The 21,143-nt window shown below is 46.8% G+C and overlaps 2 protein-coding genes across 2 annotated transcripts; one reads left to right on the plus strand and one right to left on the minus strand.

Annotated features, from left to right (window-relative positions):
• Window positions 1-1,482: 1,482 nt before the first annotated feature.
• Window positions 1,483-16,663, minus strand: LOC136717985 (solute carrier family 13 member 2). Its single transcript, XM_066695579.1, has 13 exons — window positions 16,098-16,663; window positions 9,848-9,962; window positions 6,891-7,019; window positions 6,474-6,610; window positions 6,066-6,301; window positions 5,747-5,936; window positions 5,383-5,505; window positions 5,014-5,226; window positions 4,512-4,615; window positions 3,926-4,047; window positions 3,570-3,731; window positions 3,149-3,286; window positions 1,483-3,029 (listed from the first exon to the last, which is right to left on the minus strand). The coding sequence occupies exons 1-13, from the start codon at window positions 16,532-16,534 to the stop codon at window positions 2,898-2,900; spliced, it is 2,238 nt and encodes a 745-aa protein (XP_066551676.1). The 5' UTR covers window positions 16,535-16,663; the 3' UTR covers window positions 1,483-2,897.
• Window positions 16,664-16,785: 122 nt separating this feature from the next.
• On the plus strand, window positions 16,786-20,878 carry slc46a1 (solute carrier family 46 member 1). Its single transcript, XM_066695584.1, has 6 exons — window positions 16,786-16,885; window positions 16,993-17,384; window positions 17,497-17,957; window positions 18,771-18,854; window positions 19,659-19,815; window positions 20,086-20,878. Exons 1-6 carry the CDS (start codon window positions 16,883-16,885, stop codon window positions 20,150-20,152), a joined length of 1,164 nt encoding a protein of 387 aa, XP_066551681.1. The 5' UTR covers window positions 16,786-16,882; the 3' UTR covers window positions 20,153-20,878.
• The last annotated feature ends 265 nt before the right edge of the window (window positions 20,879-21,143 follow it).

Below are 21,143 nucleotides of genomic sequence, written 5' to 3' on the forward strand. Positions count from 1 at the left end.
ACATTTCACTCCTAGACAAAGACAGGGAGATGGTCAGGGATCGAGCCACTGAAGCCGTGAGATCCGCTCGGCAACGGCGGCAGAGCCAGTGCGCCACACAATACACACGGAGAGGAGAGGACCCTCCACCGAGTTATCCCTCCCGACTCGTCAGTGGGTGATTTATGATCTCCCCCTTCAGAGAGAGGCAGGCTAATCGTGCCAACAGCGGGTAGGTTACAGCTCTGAGATTTAGTCCAATTATCTCAAGGTGAAGCAATTAAAATCCAGTGAGTGCGATCTCTGCCATGCAAGTGTTATCATGACCGTCTTCAACACACTTGGATATTAAATGTTAAATATATAACAAAATAAACAAATAGAATGAAGCATGTTTTCCTTTACCAGATTTGCGTAATTTATTGGTTTAGTGTTGGGAATTTGTGGATTGTTTTCATTGTAATAAATATATAACTAACTTCACTCAAGTTGCTATTTTCCTTTTCTATCGCTCCCCCCACCACTGACTATCCACCACAGAATCCTTCCTATAGAGGGAGACAAAGGGAGAAAATAATGAAAATATAAATTGAAAGAGATGCTAACAGGTTAAATACTTCCCAGACACCTTGGACATTTTGGAAGGTTTGTTTTCTCAGTTTAAGTCTTAAGCTTAAATCTACTTAACTTTTAAAAACAGGTGTTTAACTTGTATAGTTTAAGTACTATTCAACAACATCATCATGACAAAAACAAAAAGTGAGCAAACGAGATGTGACACACCAGCAGAATGAAAGAGAGAGAAGTCTGTTTTGATATCTGATGCCCTGGTGGTGCAAAATGACCCCAACAAACTAGCCTGCAATAAAATAGACCACCGGACCATTACAGTCCAGAAAAACGGCATGACTGTCCCCAAGGAGACGGAGCTGTGTGCAAGTGGGGGACACCTGTGCACCCAAAATAACCAACTACACCCCAGGCTCACCTGCTGCTCTGTTCCTCTGGGGCTCCTCAGCTGCAGACGGGAAGTCCGAATTCTGGAGACGGGCCTCTGGACAGTGAGCCTCTCTCCCCAGGGACAAATGGCCAGCTTTCCAGGGGCAAGGAGGAGATCAGAGCCATTGGATCAATGTCTCTCTCCGTTTGTTTTTATCCTGAAAATGTAATTATTTGTATTATACTGTATTGCTGTTTTGAAAGGATTTGCCTTCTGGCCTCTTGAGCTTAAGTCTTTAGATCACAACTCCAGTTGGGGAGCAGCAGCTGGGATCCTGTGCCCCAATTGAGATCTGTAACCAGTGATGACCAGTGTCCAGTACACACACACACACACTGAACTACACAGAGCACACACAAACACAGGCACTGTACAGTACAGACACACACACAGCACATGCACAGTACACACATTACACAGTATGTACACACCCTACACAAAACACACACACTGTACACACTAGTGTATACAGAGATGTATGAGAGTGAGTCAAAGGAGGCAACTACTTTAATATTGGTTTTATTGTTCACAGTCATTTCCTGGTACATTAGCAAGTCGTTACAAGACACTAGAGACACAAACTCCGAAAACATAAATATATATGAAATTTCCCTTTGGATGAGGCAGTGAATCGGGGGCAGGTTTCCCACCTGTCATGCTTTGCACCGGACTGCGATGCCAGATTATAAAATAACCCTTACAGTGGGATTATCTGTGAGCCAAGCGGGCTGCGAGGAATGTGAAATAGAGGAATACGTGTGTGTGTATTTTGTTTGTACAGTACGGAAAAGGGATCTGTCATTTTAAAGAGGTGTAAACAAGGAGCAGCAGACCACCCCAGGTGATGGGGAGTCGGATACATATTTCACCTGCACACTGACAGCTCTTACAGTCGCCGGGGATCCTACAGGTACCCCCCACAGGTCAACCCCCGCTCCCAGCCTCAAGGGAAACGCAGTGCACCCCCAGCTTGGCAGGGCTGACCTGGAGTTACAGTCTCCTGACTGAGAGATACAGGAGGTGAAACATGTTCTACAAACTTTACGTCATGCTATCACCCCGTCTACAAAGGTTAAAAAGTTTAATGTGCAAAACAATGGCGTGATTATATAATTTTAAAATACACAACAGTCAATGAGAGAGATCAGGGCAACAGAAGCATTATTGCCATTCAATACCGGGTGACAGACTGCATTTAAAGTTGAGTACTCGATCGCAGCCCTCAGATTAAATGCGGTTTTACACATTTTAATATGAAACTAATAAATACAGGCACTGCGGGTGATATATTTTTATATATTCATCTCAAAAATGCTATGAATATATAATATTTCCAAGTAATTCACTAAAAACAGTGCATAGAAGACATCTTTCAATAACAGAAAGAAAAAGCCAAATTCACATGGTTTGTTCTTGGGACTGTAAGGCAGAATTACAGGATTAGAACAGGACAAATGTATATAATAGACAGATTCCTCCAGAAAACATGGCGTTGAAGGACATTAATAATCTCATTTAGCCTCCTTATTTAATAAGGATTGTGCAACCAAACAAATTCTTAAAATGGCTGCTTAAATTGAATAGAGAATATACCGGTCAAAATCCAAATATCTATGTTGAACACATATATGCTGTGAAGTCACAGTACGATTTCGCCTCCCTCCATCTCCACCACTTCATGATGAAATTAGAAAAAGATGAGATTCTGCGACAGTCGACAAGTCTGAAGACCAGAGATGGAAACTCTGCATCGGTGTTGCTGGGCTGTGTGGGGCAGGGGAGTAGACCGTGGGGGTGCTTTTCCAGTCCTGTGAGTCCATGTCAGGCCCCTCCTCTGACACAGAGGAACGGATGTGCAAATAACAGACCCCGAGTCTCTCCCTCCCCTCCTCTCCCCTGTGTGTTACACCTCGTGTGTTCAGGGGTATTTGGCAGTGGTGTTCGCCCAGGACGGAAACGTGTCCAATCCGAACATGGCTGTCCCCCAGGTGTTCAAGGCCAGGTTGATGGAAAGCACGCCGATTATATTCAGAACAGCTCCAGACTTGGCCTGTGTGTACAAATAATAAATAAATAAACGCCCATCCACCGCTTTGCCGAGTCCCCTCTAACTGTCCCATCCAACACCGTTTCCCCAGGATGCATTCCAGTGAGAGGATACAGCCTTACCATGTCAATGACTTTGATGTGGCCGTAGGAGAAGACGATGGCGTTCGGAGGGGTGGCGACCGGCAGCATGAAGGCCAGGGAGGCGGAGACGGTGCACGGCAGCATCACGTACAGGGGGTGCAGTCTGATAGTCGTAGCCTGAGGGAAGAGAACGACATGAGCAAGTTAGAAAGCAGGAGGCGAGCTCCCCTGACCACGCCTGGAGAGTCTGTGTAAGGTACGCCCCCCCCCCACCCCCACCACCACCACCACCACCAACAAATACAGTAACCGAAAAAGCGGTTTGATGCCCCAAGTTTTCACTTAAACGAGGAAAAACAAATCACACAGGGTAATCTCTCCCAATCTCCCAATCTCTCCTGCAGGAACAACAAGACCCAAAGGCACCAGTTTGAACTGGCAGCCCTGGCGGGACCCTCACCATGGAGGCCAGGATGGGCAGGAATAGCGTGGTGGTGGCCGTGTTGCTGGAGCACTCAGTGAAGGTGCCCACCAGGAGGCAAAGCAGGATGGAGATGGCAGCCGGGGGAATGGACTGCAGCGGTGCCAAGCTCTCGCCCAGCCACACGGACAGCCCCGAGACCTGCGGACAAACACGCGTCAGAGACTCGCCAGCACAGCGCTTACAGAGAACTATGTAGCTCTTACTGCATTGTTAATATCAATAATCACAATCACAACAACTATGTGCTAGTCATTATTCTGACCTCACGGCTCAACGTCTCTGATTATACAGAAAAAAACATTAAAAAGACATTTCTTCATCTGTGTGGTTACCTCACTGCCTTTGGCCAAGGCAAAGCCCCCTCCCAGGAGCAGCACGATGTTCCAGGGCATCTTCTGATGAACCACCTCCCACTGCAGAAGCGCCTTGGGGGCCTTGATCACCGCGGGGCCGTCTAGAGCAAAGCCAGAACATAGCCGGGGTCAAAGGAAGGGAAATCTATGATGGATCCCTGGGAAAGTCCCGCCAACGCACACAATGCAGACATCAAACAGTGTCCAGGACAGGAGGACCTGCCTGGACTCCCAGAGCTCCCAAATGTGTGACTCTCAACCTACGACCTTTAGGCATTCAATCATAGCGACAGCAGCTTTATTTACAAAATAGAAAAATGCCAATGCAAAACTGAGCCGAGTGGTAGTGGTGGGAAAACAACAAACATCTGAACAACAGTAATGCAGAAATGGTTCTGACTTGCTTTGGCTGGGCTGCAGTCAGGGCTCGATTACATCTCAAATGCCCTTCCCTAGTCTCCTCCCTTTCCTCTGAAGTGGGGATCGTAATATCATAAATCCCGAGCCGTGATCACTCCTGGATGTTACAGAAATCTCACGTGGCAAATACGGAGCAAAACCTCACCTCCTTCCTCGCCGCGGGCAGAGCACGAAAAACTGGGCAGCCTGGAGGGGATGACGAACAGCAGAATGGCCATAAATATGGCGACGGTGCCGTCAGTGACATACCTGCAAGACACACACAGGGACACACGGTCAGCACGGCCACCACGAACACAGAAAACACAGAAGACTGTCTGCTGCCTGAATGTCCACCCCCTCCTTCCCAAGCTGTCAATCTGCAGTACTTGTTTGAACACAAAGGGCTGAGCGATTCGCTGCAACCTCGAGGTGCGTGTCACGGGAGACAGAAAATAGGGAGTAAAAATAACATCCTGAGAGAAACCGACAGCCACGGCCAAAACCGAGCCCACGGGACTCAAACATTGGGTCAGAACCACAGGCAAAAAGCGCTGGGACCTTCTGTTCTTTTGGGATCAGCATCGTCTTCGGGACACATCCAGGACACAGCAACAGAGCCAGGAACTCCTTTGACTAGCCCCTCAGCAAGCACTGTGAATACTCACTGCTTGTTGTTCTTGTTGAAGAGGACGGTGGCCCAGCCCGGTATGAAGCCCGGGTCCCGGGTGAACCACAGCAGCACCAGCAGGATGAACAGGGTAAGGATGGCCACCTCAGCGAAGTTCATTGACCCCAGCTTGCGGTACTCGTCCTTCATCACCTCATAGGCCCGTCGGTCGTTCGTGTTTTTGTCCCCACAGCCAAAGGACTTCTTGATACTAGGGGGAATGAGAGAGATGGAGAGAGAAGGAGGATGTTTAATTTCCCCCTCTCTCTTTCGGGGTCTGTGTCTTCAAACAACAAAAGGCGATATGCACTCCTTAATCACAGCATTTAGTCAAATCTGAAGTGAGGAAACAAAACTTGGATCTTACTCGAAGCCCAGGTACATGAACTGTAGCCAGATGTAGGACAGCACCAGCATGAGGATCATGTTGGGGAAAGCAAAGCCAAACCAGCTGGCAAAGTTGACCACGTCTCCATTCCCTGGATAGATACTGAAGACAGTGTAAAGTCAGTCGTGAAATGCGAGAAGAAACATCTACAACAACAGGGCAGGACTGTGTGGGTTTGAGTACTTTTCTTCTTCAGGTAGAACAGCATTAAGTGGGCAGCAGGATACAGACACACGCGCACAGATCTCGAATTGACTTCTAATTCAAGACACCTCAAATAGGACAGCAGTCAATTTAAGATCTCGAATTTAACCCCAATTTCAATACTTCAAAGCTCACTCACTCGTCTATCTGGCCCTTGAGGATGAGGTTGGGGGTGGTGCCCGTCAGGGTGGCAGTGCCCCCGATGCTGGCAGCGTAGCACACACACAGGCTCATCCCTTTGGACAGGTTCAGGTACTTGTCCGCCCGCCGCCTCCCAGCCTCCTCCATGGCGCTGGCATGATCCTCGATCGTCATGATGTGCCTGTTGCCTGGATAGAAGCCAATTCACCACTAAATAAATCAATTAATTCAAGGTATCATTGACCCAGATGGGCCCCTGGCTCTCTCATCACTTTCCACTCAACACTTCGAGAAGGGCCGCCACCCTCTTGACGCACCTTGCCTGGCGTCTTTTACAGCGTCCTCGTACTCCGGGGGGGAGTCCACCTTGGTCTCCTGATCGAAGCCTTGGTTGACCTGGCCGTTCTGCAGCTCCAGTTCATCGCTCTCGGCCTCGGTGTTGCTGAGCTGCTGGAGGACGGCCTGTGCGATGGGCACCATCATGGCCGTGGTGGCCGTGTTGCTGATCCACATGGACAGGAAGGCGGTGGTGCCCATGAAGCCCATCATCAGCCTGCCAATGAGCGACAGGGGAGGGGAGAGGTTAAGAGACAACCAGACACCATCACTTTATGTAAACAGTTTATAACTGACACACAACACTACTTTCTCCGTCCATATTCCTCAGGTTCACTGACTTGTATGGTATCCCCCCCATCAAGGCTACAGAGAGGAAGGGGTCTTACAAGGCAGGCTTGACCCCGACGATGAGCAGCACCCGCAGGGCGATACGCTTGTGCAGGTCCCAGGTCTCCACACCGATGGCCACCAGCAGCCCCCCGATGAACAGCATGTTGCTGTCCTTCAGGTACTGGATGCACACCTGGGGACATGGACACGAGGCAGGTCAGGCCGAGGACCGAGTGGTAGGAAATCATATATATATATATACACACACACACACACACACACACACACACAGGCATTTAACCTTTGCACTGCAACTTTTTTCTTCTTCCAGTTCCTTATTGAAGGTATCAGCACAGTAAAATCAAATAAAACATATCCATATATACAGACATAGTGGAATATTCCCTCAAGGTCACTGTAATTTAAGTGTAATGTGTTCACTTCACTACCCAGAAGGCAAATCGGGCTCTTACATCTCCGGATTCCATGATGCCCATCATGGGGAAGAGCACCACGGGCAGCAGGGCAGTGACGGCCAGCGGCAGGGCCTCGGTGCACCAGTACAGCGCCATCAGGATGATCACAAAGCCGCAGCTTGCCTCCTGAAACACAGGGTGCATCAGTGAGCGGGACCACACGGCTGAGACAAAAGTGGTGGAGGGCACAAACCACACACCCAGAGCCACCCACAGACTCCCCAGTTGCTCCCTTTTAAAGGATTGTCTGCATGTTTTTCCTGCTTTCATTTTTAATAACAATAACAACAACATTAGGCTGCCCATCTTCGTGAACCGAACCGATGTCCTTTACAGATGTGCGGAGAGACTGTGGACAGTGTGATCATGTTACTAGAACAACAAAGGGTGATGAGTTTTTAAAGCCAGCGACACTCAAGGGATTCAACCCCCCCAGTCTGTATCACACCCTCGTTCCGGCTCCCATCGCACCTCTTCCTGTTGGAGGTGGGAAACACTTTCAGAGGGTAATAATTTAGCACATCTATGGATCCGTAGTCTTTCGGCATAGATCATTTGCTGCAGACAATGCTTTAATATTGTGGGATTATTTTCTTTGCTTGTGATGCAAGACTAAGGCGCGAGAGGGATTGGCTTGCTGGCGGACCAAGGTACGCAGTGCCATCCTGCAGCTCAGATCAAACCCCTGCCAATAAAAATAAGGTTTCACACAACTGCATGGCTGACTGGCTTTCTGAAGGAGCCCTGGGCTGTGTTTCATTAACAGAGGAAGTAAATTTTTGAAGATCTCTTAACTTCACTCCCACAAGTCCCAGACAAGATAAGAGGCCCGAACGGTTGCGAGACAAGGTTTAACAAGTTAGATCTGAACTTTGACCAGGGTGAAGATTTTCAAAGGTTTGTTGTTTTTATGGTTTGCCACACGTCATTAAGCACTAAGTGTTTCTAGCACGTTTTTGACAGTGAAAGTTACTAATCTCTACAAATTTGTATAATTTAAATCCAATAAAAAAGCGATTTTTGTATGGATTAAGGAGAGTAAGGAAAGATGAAATAAGATGCTCAACGATTCAGTGTTTACCTACAGAAGACTTCTTGACAAGTTCTGTTAATGGCTCTTTAACAGTGTATATATATTTAGATGGATTTTCAGATTGGTTAGCAGATATTTCGGAACTGAAATACAGCTGCTGCGAGATTCTTCTGTACCTGAAGACAAAGTGTCCGGTCTGGGGCTACAGACACTGGGCTGAGTAAGTACCCGGACAGATCCTGCTTCCATAAAACCGTCTAGAACACACAGCCTGTTTGAAGCTTAATAACCCGGCTTCCCGTGCTGTCCAGACGCAGCGTGTGATGGCAGGTCTCCTCTAGGTAGGAGGACGATCCTCTGCCAAACAAAACGATGCCATGCAGGACTGGTAATGTCATGCCGTCATGTAGTATTGTTTTTATATAAATCACTGTACTGTGTACATGTTCCATAATCCAACAGATTCAGATGAACTAGGGTGGGGCTGAATCACTAGTAACTCTAAAAGTTGTCTTGCCAGTAAAGCTGGTGTCGGCCCGGGCTGAAGATGCAAATTTTGTGGAATGTCATTACAAGCAGCACTGCCGTATAGCTTCAATACAGGAGCCAACACTGTGCTCCGATCTGTGGCCATTTCAGAAGACAAGGTCAGTTCAGAATGAAAGACTTCCCATTGTTTCTTGTTCTGGAACCAAACTGGATCAGAACAGAAACCGTAACCAGGACGTACACCGATTCAATCAACAGCGTTCTGTCTCCCAGGGCCAGCGGTTTTCTGAACGTGAGCTGAATACTATCTTTAGTTTATCATCGATACAGAGTGTCGTGCAGCGCTATTCAGGAAATCGGTGCCATCTGGCCAAACAAATGTGTGAACAGAGGCTGGCTGGGGATTAGTGCGTGATCAGTGAGGCCCAATAAACAATTAACTCTTAAAAGGAGAAAACATGAATGAGGGGAAAAAAGTTTAAACCATCAGTCAGAAATTGCAAATTCCTTGGTCCCTCGTTGCCTCCTGTATACATTTGTCCTGTCAGCTTTAGATTTCTTTGTGATTACATTGAGAAAAAAAATCCGAACAGAATACAGCAGTGCAGTAAAGGTGTTACTTCAGAGGAAGAGGAAAAAGACTATACACCTACCTATACACAGTAATTGTGCAACATTCACTGTCTCTGCATTTTGCCTTGCATACGAGTGTCGTAATGTCGTAAACCAGAAATCATTCAAAAACAAATATAAGTTTCAGAAACTTTGATTTGTTACGAGTTTTATTAGACCATCTATTGATGCCCTGACAGACTATACTGACTTGCTGGGGTTGTTGAGTACACCTCATGATTTGCATGAATATGATCATTACAAGTTGTATTGCCATGACTCACATGCAGGACAGCTGGCCAATCAGCCAACAGTAATGACTCCTTTTTCCCCCTTGAGAGCACATGCATGCCTTTCATATAACTATTTATAAAAGCTAAAAAAAAACTAAACGCAAGCTAACAATCCAACACATCACAGTGGACAAATGCTTTGGCAGATGAACATCCTCTTGTGGGTCTCCCAGAAATTCTACAGGTCCCCAGTGGTGTGACAAGAGCCATCTCTGAGATGCCACCACCTCAAATACATTGCGTTGGTTAGTTCTCTCTCTCGCTCGTTTGTGTTCTCCAGCTGAACTTAAAAACCTGGGCGTCAGATTTCCCAAACATTTACTCTCCACTCTATTTACACAATGGTGGCTCCTGACGCACAAAAAGCCCTGCCTGACCCCACCTGCTCTGGGAGACCAAGAGGAAACCTTAATTCCAGCTTTTGGAGCAAGTCTTTGTGTCACAGCAGAGCAAGGGGCATCAGGAGGCAGCAGCGGTCATTGGGCAGGGAGGACAGCAGAGAGCGAGGCACACACGCACACACTTACCTTGGAGGACAAGACGAGAGGCAGGGGCAGCAGCATCAGCGGGGTGAGGAAGATGATGAGGTAATTCCGATGAACCCAAAGCCATTTGATCCAGGTAGCCATGATCCCCGTTTCTCTGAGCAGCAGAAGAACAGCAGGAGATACGGAGAGAAACTTTAAATGGAGAAATATCTATGAAGTGTGGGGGTGGTCAGGGAATATATGTCTAAGTAATGTGTGGTTGGAGTTTAGTGGTCTCCTGCATCTACCAGGGAGAGAGTCAGGAAGCCAAGGTGGCAGCATTTATAATAGAAGAGGAATTAAACATTAACCCAAGAATTGGGAGGCGGGGGGGGCGCTTTTCCTTCGCATTGGAGGAGATAAGAGAGACAGAGAGAAAGAAAGAGCGAGAGAGAGAATGCAAAGCTGCAGGTTTATGTCTCTTCTGATAAGTTCCATCAGTGGAGCTCTTTCTGAAGTTTTAAAGATGCAGGAGGGCGATCAGAGACAGCTGTGCCAAGAGGCTTAGATTTGTTGTCTACAGTCTGGTGACATCAGCAGGGTCGACAAGAACGACAGACAACAGTGCCGAGAGGGACCTCAGCCAGATGACCGACTCTCGCAATGAGACACTTCCATGACAATCGGTCACCGATGCAAAGCCCTGGCCAGCTGGGGGTGGCTGACAACACCACCACCGCAACCACCCCCCTCCCCCCCACCACACACACACACACACACACAGAGAGAAACCGCAAGGCTCAGCAGGACCTGACAATCGGTCCTAATCAGTCCGTCTGCTATTAATAGTCTGATAAGGAAAATCCTGGCAGAAAACGGTGCCATTATATAATAATCAAAATCAAATGGATTTCTCAACTAAACACAAGTTGGGAGGAGGAATCCCATCTTTTTCCCGATGCACCTCCAGGTGAACCAGAGAACGGCCCAGACAGTTCTCAATGCATACATTGACTCCATTTCTAAATGAGGCAACCCTGTCTGGATTTTGGGCCTCTGGTCTTGCCCTGGTAATGCCACGCAGCACAATAATCTTCGTTCTCTGAGGTGCATGAGCAGCCAAGGTCAATAGCTGTAGATCTATGAAGAGCTGCCTGGCAGACTATCGGGGTTGTGGGACAGGTCTTCTGGGAAGTAACCTGAATTACAGGCTTGAAAACTGATGAAAAATAACAGATTTGCCGAGATCTCGGTGTTATGGACCATTGACGCAAGACACCGTAATTTGTCACCTCAATTAAAATCTTATAGATTATAGGAGTGAAATAACTTAAAATAGGATTTAGTGCATTTTTCCTGCACTCATTCCCCGTATTGATACAAATATTTGGTGTACAGCGCTCAAAACACTCAAAGTGCCAACGTTTTAATGATCAGTCAGGCTTATTACAACAGTACAAAGCCACAGACACAACATGATCACCAGGTGTTGACTGGATGAAGAAGCCAGACTGCTGCCGGTGTGTGTGTGTGTGTGTAGGGGGGGAGGGGGTGGAGCGATTGGGTTACACTATATTTATATTTCAAGTCATCAGTCAAAAGTTACTTAATAACCCTGAGCAACTACAGAAGAGGCCGAAACCCGAGATCACAGATGATCTGGCGATACTGTAAATAAAGAAAGACCCCAGTCAGTCCCCAGCCATGAAGCGGCTTCGGCCTGCACCGCCCAGGCGACCCGCTTACTAATGAGGCATGCTGATCCTAATCTCAAAGGGCATCGGTGTCCTCTGTCTGCCATGGGTTTGATGACGACACTTTCTGAGAAGGGTTACTAAGTATCGATCTCTTTAGCTCCAGACTTGGAATAACTGCCCCATGCTACTGCCGGAGGCTGCTCTTGTGACCTGGACTGTGAGCGTCAGAGAGTCTCTAGTCTGTCTCTAGTTCTGCCATGGCTGCACTGATCCACTTCACAATGACAAGATCCTCGCCTGGAGAACCTTGAGGATGTGATCAAACTTGAAACAACTGTGTCATTGTATTTACTGGAAACTAATATTCCACAAGGCTCTCTTTACCACCAAAAAAATAATGGAAACATCTACAGATACACTTGGAAAAGTATTTCCACTTGAACAACTGATATTTCTTTAAAGAAAACTAACAATTCATGTAAATTAAGTTAGTCCTTGAAGGGTATGAAATCTGCAAATTGATCAAATTTAAATACCACAGTGCTCAAAACATGATTAGCAGTAAACAATGGGTCCTCCTTCAGCTAATGCAAGCACAGAATCTCTTACTACAGTGACTGATGACCGTTTAAATCATGAGTATCCATTGTGCACTAACTGCACCCTCTGTACAACCCCACCTGCTAACAACCTGGAAACAACGCTGGTTCAGTTCGGTTTAGCAAATAAATGATTTGATTAAAATAACCGAGAGCTGAGGAGGAACAAAAAACAACACGGACACTCCCCTCCAATCACAGGAGGACAAATTCAAGCAACACAGCAACTCTGCGGTAGACAGGAATGCACAGGGTTAAACTTGTGGGAATGGTAATTTACATTTATAACCAGGGTTCAAGGACCGGGTACACTATATTTAGATGATATTGGAGCATCTGCACTCAAGAGTTTAAGGCTGCGATAAAAACCCAGGTAACCCGACCGTCAAACGCAATATCAATAATAATTACTAATTATTATATAGCTAATAAAAGCCGAAGTTTATATTAGTGCTTAGAGGAACAAGATCACAATCTCCCGGGGAGATTATATAAAATAGTCCTGAGCAAGCAAGCACAAGAACAAGCCTCCCTTTGTGTAGCCGCTCAAGCTTTTTAAGGTCTTGTGTATAAGGCATCGTCAGCTGCTGCCTAATTCATTCTAATTTATACAGCATTTGATTCAACTTTTTTTTTTTTTTGTCTCCTCTGTGTGTTTCATATACACCTGCTGCTCACAAAAGCATGAGATTGATTGATTGTTTCTATTTTCCACCCATGCCAAGCCTCTGAGAGAGCAGGGCAGAAGATCCTCACTGAAGACAAGAGGCCATTGTCCATCCCAGTCCAATCTGAAGGTGCTTCACAATATCGAACCTTGCTCTATGGTGTCCACACACCAGCCTTGGAGAAGACTTTCCCGAGGACAGGCTTTGGGGCCAGTTGGAAGAAAACACAAGTATTGTAGATTCCCTACTACATGGTTTAAGATAAGTTTGAAAACACTCCCTTGGCTGCTCTGTACGTAGGGCCATATGAAATCCTTCCAAGTTTCAGATTGATTTGCTCCCAATTCCCGTTTTAAAAACCTATAGTGTGTTTCATCCACTGACAGCGACAATTTAACTAGAAATGTGTGAAAATACAACGAAAGAAAAAATATCAAAAGCCCTTTAAGAAAATAGGGTGACAAATTAAAAGAAACCAACAATAAATAAAGAGTGTAGGGGGGTAATAGGAGTAATAATAGTTAATGACAATAAAGGCTCTTAGAATATGTCCAAGAACTGGAGATAACATGCCAAATGGTCAAGTTATGTTATTTTATTTTGTCCGTCTTTGTCACAAATCATTATAATACATAACTGAGACCCAACCCCTGAAAACTAAAGGATCAACTATGAATCAATTTTCACTTGTATGTGTACAGAAAACATGGCACTATTTTTTTCAAAGGACAATACATAGTTTGAGGTTTTCCTGAGATATTTAAATGTAGCCTATTGTTCTGTATTCTTAAATACTGATGGATCTCTATGGGCTCCAACCTTGATTAAAATGGTTAATGCTTGAATAAAAAAAAACAATTGTTTAACTCAATACATTGCATTTGTGGGTTCTCGGCCAAACCGATTTTTTTTTTTTTTTTTTTTACAGGAACATTTTTTGGTAGTGGCACGAGACGAGGCAACATACAATGAAGATCTTTAACGGTGGCTGAGAGGTGACAAAATAGTTTTTTCATGTGTTCCCACATTGCATTTCTTGAAGCATCTTGCCATACAAATACAATGCTATTTCAGTGAGTTTTTATGTATACATATATATTTTGGTAGTTTAAACATTTTTTTTCTCTCTGAATTCCACAATTTCATTCGTGATTTCAAAGGGCCCTAGTTACTGTACACACCGAACAATGAGTCATAAATGCGGAGTAGTGTCTCACTGAGGACACTCGATGTAAATATAATTTTTATTTCCAGTGATCTGTGACACAAAGTACAGTAAAACACACTCGTCTGAGCACGCTCCCAGCTGGTGATGCTGCCTTGCCACTCGTTTTCCCAGGGGGCAAAGTAAAAACGGGACAAAGTATAATCGCCACAATAAAACAGTGTACTGGAAATTTTTTGCGTTTTCTCTTATTCTCTTTATTGCAAAAGCACTGATGTCAGTGAACCTGAAGAACACAATCAAACTGACTTCACCTTGCCAGCAGGTCCTTCACCCATTGCCCCACTAAAGACACATTGTTATATACGGCAGACGAGAAAATATCCGACAGATGCACAAGTCTGCACTTCAAATGGATGTGTTAGTGACACTTTAACATTTAATACCAGTGCTAGGTTTCTTTAATTCACATTAACCTTAGGACATGCTACATGGAAATAATGTCATATAAAAAAACAGCCTCCATGCACCGGGTTAGTCTATATGCTCCCTGTTGTAAAGCTGCCTCTTCCGCAATGGACGAGTTAGTAAAAGAAATTGCATAACAGCACATTAAAGAAAATCCTCTTTATCAGCAGCGCCTCCATTATGCAATTGCAGGGACACATTGACCAATCAGGGTATGATAAAGCATGTCTTGTCCAGCTATGATGGCCTTTAGACTGACTGATCCCACAGAAACACAACAATTCAGATGATTTTAGACTGGAATACAATGACAAACGCATTAAATCCTATTTCATTGTTACACACTTGTTAACAAGAGCTAAAGAACCATGTGGAAAAAAAAAGTACTGAAGTCCAATACACTTTCTATAAATGGCAGTCATGGTGGGACAGCAAATTTTTTTTGGTGGTGTTTCTGTCAAAATCTTTTAAGCCACAGTTTTGTTCTTTGGGGAGAACGCAGTCATGAAAACAAAGTTAATGCTATAGATCTATAGCCCAGTCTGACAAGTCAGTGTCTTGTGTTGTCCAACACTCAAGAGATCTTCACGTTGAGCGCAACAACATCTCATAACTACAGCTGTATTTTTGTTTTTTTCCATTGATTATAATGGTGAACCCACATGAACATCTCAAAAGAAGTGAACAGAAGCAGTTTCAGCCGACTATACTGGGCAAACTGAGGGGGAAAGGACCAGAGATACTGTGTAGCAAGATATTTTCCTGGGAGGACCACTGCCAAGAGGAAAGTCAATACAACATGTTAGATAAATAAATGGATACATAAATAAATGCACTGAAGGAAAAACAATTGCTGTACCTATGGCTGCACATAGAATACCAAAATTGCTTTTAAATTGGATTCAGAAAGAACAAATCTGATGTAAGAGCATTTACGTAAATACTATATTCATATCTCCTATAAGACCTGGTATGGGGGCAGCTTTAAACCCTCTTAACCTGACACTTTCAACTGCAAGAGAAAAATATCACAGCACACATCACATTATACAAAAGCACATGCTGGGAGTAAAATTACACTTGTGTTATCCAAGCAAGCATGCAATACATAGTGCAGAAGGGAATCAAGTGAATTTCACCACCTGGTATTGCTTTGTGTCCTAAATCTGTTGCTGAAGCAGCTTTTCTTGGCAAATCTCTCTACAGTATAGATAACTATAACTATAACCCTGCACTGAATCATTTATATAGTCTATTGCACTGTTTTGGTGGTGGTGGCCCCCCAAATAGCATAACCCTCCTACAGAAGACACAACATACAAGGAAAATTGTATATTTTACCCATTATTTACTATATTGTGCTTGATTTGTTATTTTATACGGTGATATTGCACTTTTGTATTACTCTTGTAATCTGCAAGTATTATTGTATTATTTTATGTATTGGCAGACTCCCCAAATAAATAAATATATAATACAATAAAATGTGTTTTACCCAGTCTTTAAGCATAAGAAAGTAATATCAGAGGCGCTATATAAGGACGTTTGGCGTCTATCCCACTAAGCAGTGCGAGGATATTATGCATCAACACATGGAGTAAACTCAAGACACCGGTGTGTGGTTCCTGAGGGACACTTTCACAATAATGTCAATGGTGGGGAATCAATACAACTCGGGTAATTGAATTGTTCCACCCCGTCTGTCTAACTAACCTGACAGGGCAGCGCACAGGACTATGAACCCGAGTCTGGTGCTTCAGTAGCGCCGCAGCTGCTGCCCCAACCAGCCGCGATGGACGACAGCGACACCAGCGCCATTCTCCCCGAGGGGCCCCCGGCAGCGCGGTCTCCCGGCTCGGGGTGCCCGTCTCCCCCGGCGGAGCTCCGCGCCCGGCCGGACAGCCCCGCCGCGCCTCCCCGCTGCCCGCCCGTCCCCTGCCGGCTGCCCGTGTCGGTGGAGCCGGTGCTGTTCCTGTCCATGTTCGCGCTGTCCCTGCAGGCGCCGCTCTGCACGCAGTATCTGTGGGACCGACTGAGCGAGGACGTCGGCTACAACGGCACGAAAGCGGGCGGATGCGGGAACCAGTCCGGGCCGCACGACCCCCTGCAGAAGGTAAGCGGTTTGTTATTGTGTTACTTTGAATGGTCATTGTTTGGTGACTTGTTAGGTTGTCTGTAAAAGTCTAAAATGTAATTGTAACTATTTTTTATTTTTTGTAGTTGCTTGCAACAAGTGTAGCCAGATAAGTTGCGCTGCCTAACAATGCAGGGCGGGTGGTTGGATGGTGGGGAGTCTACTTTTATAAACACGTCATCAATCTAAGCAAAGCGCTGCAGCTGCGAACCGAACTTTTTGTAACCACCGGACTGGGCATGCGCAGTACAGCTAGGCTCCCGAATTAAATTACTCATCAATTGTTTCACCATCATCATCAGCCTTGGTCTATCCACTGCGGGATGAAGGCCTCCACAAGACAATCCCACTTCAGAGCTTCTCAATGGTACAATGTGTACAATGATATATTCACTCACTTATTCATTTATTTGTGTGTTTATTTATTAATTGCATTTGTAAACCCATTCATTTATTCATTTTTTATTGCGACAGGAAGTGGAGACCCTGACCGCCCACTGGAGCATCTACATCAACCTGGGGGGTTGCCTGGTGGGGCTGTTGTCCGTGTCGCTGCTGGGCCCCTGGAGCGACCGGGCGGGACGGCGGCCGCTGCTGGTGCTGCCCAGCCTGGCCCTGGCGCTGCAGGCCGCCCTGTACCTGCTGGTGATGTACCTGCGGCTGCCCGTGGGCTTCCTGCTGCTGGGCCGGCTGCTCAGCGGGATCTGCGGGGACTTCAACGCCATCCTGGCTGCCTGCTTCGCCTACGTGGCCGACACCAGTGACCGCCGCTCACGCACCATCCGCGTTGCGGTGCTGGAGGCCTGCCTGGGCCTGGCGGGCATGCTGGCCAGCATCGTGGGGGGACAGTGGCGACGGGCACAAGGGTACCACCTCCGCCTCCTCTTCCTCCTCCTCGTTTTTGCAACCAAATAACAACCAAAACAGTTCATCTTTGTCCCCCGTGTTGATCCATCTCTCTGTCCACTGTCCCATCAGGTACATCAACCCTTTCTGGCTGGTTCTGTCCACCAACCTGACGGTAGCTCTCTACACCTACCTGTTTGTGGCAGAATCGGTGACGCCAGACCCGGGGGCCAAGCTGTTCACCACAGAGCACTACCGGGCCATGTACCGGCTCTACACCATGCCCAGGGACAAGGGGCGCCGGGCCAGACTGTGGCTGTACGCCCTCTGCTTCTTCCTGGTGGTCACGGTGCACTTCGGCAGCAGGGACCTGTACGTGCTCTTCGAGCTTAGTGCCCCGCTGTGCTGGGGCCCGGCGCTGATCGGTTACGGCTCGGCCGCCAAGCACCTGACCTACCTCACCAGCCTGATCGGGCTGAAGGCCCTGCAGCTCTGCCTGGAAGACTCCTGGATCGCCCTCACTGGCCTGCTGTCCAACATGACCGGGCTGGTGGTCATATCTGTGGCCGGAACCACCACCCTTATGTTCACAGGTGAGGAGCCTGGGGCCGTGGGACTAGGGGAGGTCTGCTGGGGCTCTTTTGATGTCTCCCCTGCCTCAGTCCCTCCTGCCACACTTATCTTTCCCAGTCCTGATCATGTGACCGAACGGTGACTTTAAAGATCTGCCCCAGAGGAAACACTGTCCACTGTGGTCAAAATGGCGTCCACTAACTTGTCCAATCAGCTGACAGTGACACCTATCTTAATCAGAGAGTTGAACCCTGCCAGGGCTGTTGTCAACCTGGGAAAGTGTACACACACACACTGCATGCTGTCTTTAGTTAGTATGTGAGGTAAGCTCAGCACATGGATTGATAGCGCAGCCCGGGACGGCGAGTCCTGCCCGTTATTGCCCCGCGTTATCTGGGTACAGGGAGGACACAGCGGGCGGCCAGGGGAGATTAGGTGTCACATGTTCCCATGCGGCTGCTTCCCAGTGCGGCACTGTTTTTGCTGTTAAGACACCTTAACAGGATAAAGTTCAGGACGTGTCTCCAGCACTGTGGATCTCCGGGCTGGTCTGAGCTGCTCCCTGCCTGATGCTGCCCTCTAGTGGCCCGCAAGAATCATAGGCCTTGTAGAAAATGACTTAGATCCCTGCGTTGCACTGAATTAGCCCGAGATATTCCCAGGTCCCACAAACCACAGTGCAAAAGTTGTTAGTGTGTCATTATTATTACCAGTCTCCCTTCCTGGGCTCCACATCTGTCTACAAGTCTTCAGCTCTGCCCCCAGTGCCCAGCTATAGGGTCCCAGGCCTGGGCAGTGTTTTAAAGGGTCCTGTCTTCTGCTCTTCTCCCCAGGCTATGGGCTCCTCTTCCTCTCGATGTTGTCCACTCCAGTCCTGCGCTCCAAGATGTCCAAGCTGGGAGACGTGTCCGAGCAGGGTGAGTGGGGATGGGTGGAGAAACGCTGGAGGGTGGTGGGGGGGTGCTGTCTGCTGCTAAATATCACATTATTACTATTTTATTGCATGTTATTATAATTAAAAAATACTTACAGTGATCGTTGAAATAAGGAGTGTCCTCTTCAGGTTTCTATGCAGGCCTAGTAGTTGTCTGCCAGAAATCTCAAGTCAAAGATTATACAACTAAAAAGTGATAAAAGCTTGTGGTAATCAGGCTCTGTGATTTTCCTTTCTTTCTTCCTTCTTTTTTTTTTTGCAGGGGGCTGGCCAAAGGTCCCAGGAGAGAGGGAGGGATGGGGGGGGTTTGTTCCAGGCAATTGCTACAGGTCTAAACTTCAAGGTCTCCCTAAGCATTGCAAAACAGTATCTGGCAGGCAATGAATACTTTTTTTATTCGATTTTTTTTCTCTTCCCACAAAACACACTGCGCTGTGAAAACAGACTGAACCACAAGGCCACTGTACACATCTGTTTCAATGACAGGGCCTCCATTGTAGAGCTGTCCTAGTGCAGAGCCCTGAGGAGATCTCGCCCAATAAGTTACAGTAATAATTATAATACAACCCCTGTTCAAGCCTGTCCTGACCATTGTGACTAATTAATCCATTTCTACACACAGACATGCTCCAGAAATGTTTCATTATGTGACAATCTGCTGCAAAGGTCCCGCTGACGCAGTTGTTGTGTTCGCAGTTTTTCCTCGAAACAATGGATCAGTCTCGCTGTGATGACGGCGGTGTGTTGGGGTCCCTGCTTGATTGTCTGTCCTGTCCTGTCTCCCCAGGGGCCCTGTTTGCGTCCGTGGCATGCGTGGAGAGCCTCTGCTCGTTGGTGTCCAGCGGCATCTTCAACTCCCTCTATCCCGCCACGCTACACATCATGAAAGGCCTCCCCTTCCTGTTTGGGGCTGGCCTGCTGCTCATCCCCGCGGCTGTGATTGGGTAGGGAGCATCACATGACCGTCGACAGCAGCTCGGCCTCAGAACGGAGCTGGAGCGCTAAAATGGTGCCGTGGTTCCCTCGGCAGCTTGAGAACCATCGGGATTATTGCCTAAACCGCCGAGCTGCGATCTCTGAAGACACCCCAAATGTGGGCATCTGTCAAGAAATGTATAATTATAATTATAATAGATGTGTAGTGAGGCAGTCCTTGTGAAATACAAGTGTGTGAGAGGGCGGCGATGTGACTCGTGTTGTCTGTGTCCCTGCAGAACTGTGGAGTGCCGAGAGCGTAAGATCGACTACAGTGTCTTCACAGGAACGGCCACCACCAGCTGAAGAACTTTCCCCAGCTCACAGCTTAAGCGGGACCCTGTCCGTACAAAGACGGATCGATACACAGACGGCTCTCGCTCTGGACTGGACTTCCAAGTGTGACGCACGTGGCAGAGCAGCAATCACACACATAGAATGAGATACTCCAGAACAAACAACTACATATCAAATAAGATAAGGTTATTTTAATCTGCAAACACACAAGGAAAACATGCTTTAACAATTGCAATCCGATCAGGCTGGTTGGCTGTGTTTGATCGAACTATTTTAATTTAAAATGTGGTTTAGAAAGAGAAATCTGTGCCATTCCTGAACAACTGACCCCTGTGGACCCTGATCACAGGACAGACATCACTGTAGACCATCCAAGGTACCACAAGGCATCAGTCAGTCCAGGAACTCACAGGAGATAATAGCCTCCCACTCCTTCCAGTGTGCAGTTAGATCTTGGTCTTTCTGCCCCGACTGGAGCCGAAGTCCATCTTGAGGACCAGATTTTTGTGAAGTTTTTGTTTGTGAATCTCTCTCCCTAGACGCGGGGGATGAACACATTGTTTGTCCACGCCCCACTGCAATTCACACACTATTCCATCTTTGATTGATGTCACAGATGCCTTTGATGTTCACCCTTCAGAACTGTCCTTCACCGTGATTCGCCCAGATCGGCACAGTCTTGTTTGCATATAATAGCTCTTAGTATTTTGAAAATAAAATGTTTTTCTTTCTCTACTGATTGTCCACAATCTTCTGCTATATAGGCAATAACCTGCGTAACCCCATGCCAGTAAAGGGCACGGCCAGGGTCGTGTCAGGAACACAATCTACAGTACAGGACCTCACTTGCACAGAAAAACAGAGCAGTAAAAAATAATTAAGCAGCCCTTGACAAGAGGCACTCAAAACCTGTGAGAAAAACTAAATCGGGTTTCCCTTGCAGCAGCCGTGACGTTTCTTGGCGAGCGTGATGGCTATTGTTAAACACACTTGCTACGGT

Source organism: Amia ocellicauda, chromosome 22, assembly GCF_036373705.1.
Source record: "Amia ocellicauda isolate fAmiCal2 chromosome 22, fAmiCal2.hap1, whole genome shotgun sequence".
Taxonomy (NCBI): domain Eukaryota; kingdom Metazoa; phylum Chordata; class Actinopteri; order Amiiformes; family Amiidae; genus Amia; species Amia ocellicauda.